General features: G+C 31.5%; 1 protein-coding gene across 1 annotated transcript; it reads left to right on the top strand.

Moving 5' to 3' along the window:
• The first annotated feature begins 256 nt into the window (after positions 1–256).
• LOC126552416 (uncharacterized) lies at positions 257–3,473 on the top strand. Its single transcript, XM_050207118.1, has 3 exons — positions 257–604; positions 707–2,148; positions 2,205–3,473. Exons 1-3 carry the CDS (start codon positions 328–330, stop codon positions 3,471–3,473), a joined length of 2,988 nt encoding a protein of 995 aa, XP_050063075.1. The 5' UTR covers positions 257–327.
• Positions 3,474–6,835: the final 3,362 nt, after the last annotated feature.

The following is a 6,835-nucleotide window of genomic DNA, read 5'->3' as shown; positions in this document are numbered from 1 at the left end:
ATTAGTTAAAACTAAATATATACTTTTTACGATCAAATTTTATTTAAGTTTGATCACCGACAATCCATTAATTTATACCACACCATAATATTTTTTTTTTTATTTACAGATACAAGGGCAAATATATCACAGAGCAGGTTCACTGTTACCAGTGTCAGATAGCGACAACAAATTCCTGCAAATTTATTTTATGGGCAATTCACCACAAGAAATTGATCTGCGTTGTGCACATAACAATTTAGTAAAAGGTCTATTGTAGAACAATTACAAACTTTATTTCATCAACACAATCAATTGATTATATTGTTTAAAACTGCCCTGGATCTGATGCCATCCGATAATCACAAAATTGTAATCAGAGCTGATAAAACACCTGCAGGTCAACATACAAGACGTTTTAATGCACCAACTATTGATGAAGTTGCTATCGTTGTAGTTGGAGAAAACTTGGAATCCCGTGATATTGTTTTACGTCGTCGGAATGATCAATTACAACGTATAAAGGAAACACACCGCTCATATGATGCACTGCAATATCCCATTATATTTTGGCAAGGTGAAGATGGCTACGATTTCTCAATAAAAATGATAAATCCCATTGCAGGTAACTAAAATATTAGTTTAGCTATGGCGATAATATCTCAGTCATTATATTATGTATTTTAATTTTATATTTGAATGTTATTAAAACAAAATCTATTTACAGGTTCTGAAACCAACAAAAAAGTCAGTTCAATGAACTATTATTCATACCGCCTAATGATTCGGGAAAATGAAGATAATCACATATTGAAATGTCGGCGATTATATCACAAATATGTTGTTGACATGTATGTTAAAATTGAAACGGAGAGATTAACATTCATCAGGTTGAATCAAACCAAACTCCGATCTGAAGAGTATATTCACCTTCGAGATGCGATTAATACTGATGGAAATGCACAGAATGTCGGTCGGATGACTATTCTTCCAGCAACATACATCGGAAGCCCTCGGCATATGCACGAATATGCTCAAGATGCCATGTCGTATGTTCGTCATTATGGTACAGCAGATTTGTTCATCACATTTACATGCAATCCGCAATGGATAGAAATCAATCAGGAGTTATTCTCTGGGCAATCACCCATTGATCGTCATGATATTACAGCCAGAGTCTTTAGACAAAAGTTGAAATCTTTAATGGATTTCATCGTAAAACATAATGTGTTTGGTGAGACACGCTGCTGGATGTATTCTGTGGAGTGGCAGAAACGAGGATTGCCACATGCACACATTTTGATTTGGTTGGTTGAAAATATAAGGCCAAATGAAGTTGATGCAGTGATATCAGCTGAAATCCCTAATGTACAAGTAGATCCTGGATTGCATGAGGTAGTTATCAAAAACATGATACATGGTCCCTGTAGAACTCTTAATCAAAATTCACCGTGTATAATGGATGGTAAATGTTCAAAACGATATCCACGGACATTAATATCGGAAACAATTACTGGTAATGACGGTTATCCATTGTATCGTCGCAGATCGACAGCAGACAATGGAAAATCAACAATTGTCAAATTAAATCAACAAGATATTGAAATAGATAATCGTTGGATTGTTCCATATTCACCCATTTTATCAAAGACATTCAAAGCACACATCAACGTTGAATCTTGCCATTCAGTGAAATCTATTAAATACATTTGCAAATATGTAACCAAAGGGAGTGATATGGCTGTGATTGGAATTGGTGCAGAGAATTCAAATGATGAAGTTACCCAATACCAAATGGGCCGCTATGTCAGTAGTAATGAAGCAGTTTGGCGAATATTTTCTTTTCCTATTCATGAGAGACACCCTTCTGTTGTTCACTTAGCTGTGCATTTAGAAAATGGACAAAGAGGGTATTTTACAGCACAGAACGCAGTACAAAGAGCTGCTCAGCCACCATCTACTACATTAACCAGTTTTTTTGAGACATGCCAAAACGATGATTTCGCACAAACATTGCTATATTCTGAAATGCCAAAATATTATACCTGGAATCAATCCTCAAGGAGATTTATACGACGGAAACAAGGAAAACCAGTTCCAGATATACAGATGTATATTCCACCGATGCGATTGGCCGGATTTATTCAGTACATCCAAGCAATGATGAATGTTTTTACTTACGACTGCTATTAGTCAATGTACTTGGCCCAACATCATTCCAACAGTTACGAACTGTTGATGGTGAATTGTGTGGATCCTACAGAGAAGCCTGTCAACGTTTGCAATTGCTAGAAAATGACAATCATTGGGATCAAACTCTAAATGATGCTGTAATATCATCAAGTGCTCAACAAATACGAACATTGTTTTCTATAATCATATCTACATGCTTCCCATCAAACCCAATTGATTTGTGGATCAAGTACAAGGATTATATGTGTGATGATATTTTGTATCAAATACGGAATAGAATGGGAAATCTAAATATACAAATCAGTGAAGAAATTTATAACGAAGCATTGATTTCAATTGAGGACATGTGCTTGATGATGTCAAACAAACTATTAATTCAATTAGGCCTGATCGCGCCCAATCGTCCAATGCATGATGTTTTTAACCAAGAGGTGCACAGAGAAAAAATGTATGATCTCAACAATTCGAAAGAATTAATTCAAAAAAATCTTCCACTGTCGAATGAACAGAAGTATGTATTTGATACTCTTATGAAAGTAACAAATGATGAAACTGGAGGGATATACTTCTTGGGTGCACCTGGTGGTACAGGAAAAACTTTTTTGATTTCATTAATATTAGCAACAATTCGTTCACAAAATAAAATTGCACTTGCACTCGCTTCCTCGGGAATCGCGGCAACTTTGCTTGAAGGTGGTAGAACAGCCCATTCAGCACTAAAATTGCCATTAAATATGCAAAGCAATGAAACTCCAACCTGCAACGTTTCGAAGAACTCTGCAATGGCAAAGGTTTTGCAGCAATGTAAATTGATTGTTTGGGATGAATGCACGATGGCACATAAAAAATCTTTGGAGGCTTTGGACAGAACCTTAAAAGATCTACGGAGCAATAATAACCGATTTGGTGGTGCAATGATTTTATTAGCAGGAGATTTTCGTCAAACATTGCCGGTGATTCCACGATCAACGCCAGCTGATGAACTCAATGCATGTCTAAAGTCCTCCAGTTTGTGGAAACATGTCAAAGTACTTCATTTAAGCAAGAATATGCGTGTCGAGTTGCAAAATGACCAATCTGGAAACATATTCTCTAAACAACTCATTGACATTGGTAATGGCAAATTTCCTATAGACATGTTGACTGGCTGCATTAACTTTCCTCAAAGTTTTTGTCAGTTAACTCGATCAAAAGATGAACTTATTCAGAAGGTGTTTCCAGATGTTTCTCAAAATTACAGAAACCATGATTGGTTGAGCGAACGAGCTATACTGGCTGCAAAAAAACATAGATGTAAATGAATTAAATTTCAAAATTCAAGAACAAATTACAGGCGAATTGAGGATATATAAATCAGTTGATTCGGCTACTAATCAAGATGATGTAGTCAACTATCCACCGGAATTTTTAAACTCGCTGGATTTGCCAGGATTGCCACCTCACAATCTTCAATTAAAGGTTGGATCGGTGGTTATAATGTTGCGAAATATCAACCAACCGCGTCTTTGCAACGGTACACGGTTAGCGATAAAAAAATTACTAAACAATGTGATAGAAGCAACTATACTCAAAGGAAAGTATAAAGGAGAAGATAATCTCATACCGCGCATCCCAATGATTCCGACTGATGTGCCATTTGAGTTTAAACGACTACAGTTTCCAGTGCGTCTTGCTTTTGCTATGACTATAAACAAGTCCCAGGGGCAATCATTAAGTGTTTGTGGTATTAATCTAGAAAACCCATGTTTCTCACATGGTCAATTGTATGTTGCCTGTTCCCGTGTTGGAAAACCATCAGATTTGTTTATCTATGCGCCAGGTAATCAAACAAAAAACATCGTATACCACAAAGCACTACAATGATGATAATAATAATAATTATGATTCACATGATTAACAATAAAGCGATTACTTACTTTTAAATCATTATATTATATGTTTTATTTAATTATTTTTTATTCACAACGCCCTATCACCAGGGTGACGGTTCTGTTCAGGAGAATTTTTTAAAATACGTAGGCACAAAAACTGCCACATTACAAATCTTTCGTCGTGAGTTCGACGTAATATTAGCGCTATCAATAAGATTAAATTAAAAATTAACACACGTCATACGAAAATGCAAAAAAAGAAAGTAACACACGGGCAACGCCGTGTCGGGTCAGCTAGTAATGAAATAAAATGATGAAACTTCAAAATGTTCAAAAAATAAACAAATATACGATGTATTGGTAAAAACATTAAATTGAATTAAAACATGAAACACTTTTAGTCCTTATATTATGACATATGTTATATGTCTCTATGAGTCTTAAGAAGAAAACAGAATTATGATATCTCTATTATTTCAAGATGTAACGCAATAATGAGTAAATCCTCATGAGACACGACCCTGTATACATCATCATATATAGGTTTACACATATAGGTATATTAAGTTTTTAAATTTTTATAACTCAATTAACAATAAGTACATTTTTAATTTATACCAGAACTCAATATATTATAGTATATTATTATTTTTTTCTAGTTCAGATTTGTATATACGATGCAGGTCAGAAGGAATTAAATCAAGCATTTTTTGTACAATTTTATACTATACTAAGCTCAAGGACAATTATACTAATCTAAAAACACACACAAACAAGCATGCTAATAGATTATATATCTACTTATAAAAATTTATTATACACCTGCAATGCACTGAGAAAATACAAAATTCATAAATTAGGTGTATAAATAGGTTTATTAAAAAAAAAAAAAATGATGACTGATTAATCGACATTTTTTTTTATAATAATTTATATTGATTTTATCTCTTTGTATACATATAATCATTAAATATCAATGTCATCAGATTATTAAAAAAAAAAAAAAAACTAAAGATATTATACACAAATCAATAAAGGCGGTATTATAGTCGGCTGCGAAAAGCGCAATTAACTTGGGTATATATTATATATGATGTAACGTGTAAGCCGTAAAGGCACATACCATATTATATAGTATATTATATATATACAACATAATTTATATAAATAATGTTAGCCTATATCTACCTACGATTTATTTTTGTAGAATAATTAAAGAAAAATCATTTAAAAGTTATAGATGATATACGTAATAAACAAAAACATTAAAATATTCAGATTTCTTTTTTTTTTTTAATTTAGATTTTTTGTATTCCAAATAGGATTTTTATTTCACCTTACTAATTTAACTATTAAAAAAACACATGCAAACATTAGAAGCCTTAAACCTAGGTATATATTATATTATATTCTGTATAATTGTATCGTTTTATATTTATCGCTAATAGTAATATCACTTTTAATCAAGGCACCAATTGCATTAACTTAAAGAGTCTATTATACAAATGCCTATAATTATATAGATAAGCACCAATATTAATAATAAATAGTTTACCGCAATTTTGTAGTCATTTAGGTATAACATATTATATATCATAAAAAATTAATTAATGCATTAAACTCACACGGTATAGATATACCTAAGTTTTTCATAAAAACATTATTTTTTTTAAATTGTGAAAAATACATAATATGATGATTGCTTTATTTTTGAAATAATTTCAATATACGACCTTCAATTTAACTTTTACTCTGATTGTAAACCTCTGGTACTTAGATAACTACTAAAAATTAAAAAAAATATTTTATATAGCAATAACAACAAAACTTAATTAAATTTTATTTCACTATGGGTCCTTAATAATCAATACTTAAGGGCCACGACAGTATGCCTTATATAAAACTATGCTACAGCTAATACACTTTTAGATACCTATACATAAATAATAATAATTTACTATTGTTATTAAAATTGAAAGTGTATTTCACTATGTTTACTTTATATATAGTATGTATAAATATATGAGATCTTTATATAGCTATTATATTATTATAACATTTTATTAAAATAAATTATATTAAAAAATAATTAAAGCGAATACCTATATACCTGCACAGAATGTCTATACTATATCGTGTATATCTACTATATAGTTACAACCGTCAACCATAGTCTTTCATTTTACACGAAAACGGCCCAAGTATAATAAAAAATAATTAATATAGGTACTAATAAATTCAGTAAATATATCGCCAACTTATATCTGCTATTCATCTTTCTTTAATACCACTGGAACTATAGGTATAGGTATTGCAGTTCACTTGACTATTATAACCACCTCTCACGGCTAATTTAGTTGTTGACGTAAATACCTACTTGTATATACTGCATATGTGGACAAAATATCAAAAAGTACAACATGGTTATTATATAACTATAATTTACGGATTAGGTGTATATTACACAAAGCCGTGTTAAGTTATATTATACTGGCGCCCTGTAGCAAATATTTGCAAACATGCACCTCTCCTCTCCCTATATTATACATAGACGTGATTAAGTAGAATAGTGGTTCTATAAAGTAGTGTGTCTATAATATAAACCTAATAAAAATAAAAGAAATTATTACCAATTAACTTAAAGGGACCGTGTATAATACTGATTGTAGCACTATCTGAAAAAATTAAAATAGATAATTGCTGTTTGTATATTATTTTATGGGATGATGGGCAGTTCTCCTTTTGTACTAAAATTATATTTCTCTTTTCGATCAAATAATAAGATAAAGTTG

Source organism: Aphis gossypii, chromosome X, assembly GCF_020184175.1.
Source record: "Aphis gossypii isolate Hap1 chromosome X, ASM2018417v2, whole genome shotgun sequence".
Classification (NCBI taxonomy): Eukaryota; Metazoa; Arthropoda; class Insecta; order Hemiptera; family Aphididae; genus Aphis; species Aphis gossypii.
This window is presented reverse-complemented; position numbering and strand designations above follow the sequence as displayed.

Bases quoted from the DNA above. Each gene is read 5' to 3' on its own strand.
- LOC126552416 (XM_050207118.1), top strand. From the start codon at position 328: ATGCCATCCGATAATCACAAAATTGTAATCAGAGCTGATAAAACACCT. The intron at 605-706 runs GTAACTAAAATA...ATCTATTTACAG, and splicing joins AATGATAAATCCCATTGCAG to GTTCTGAAACCAACAAAAAA. The intron at 2,149-2,204 runs GTTTTTACTTAC...TCATTCCAACAG, and splicing joins ACATCCAAGCAATGATGAAT to TTACGAACTGTTGATGGTGA.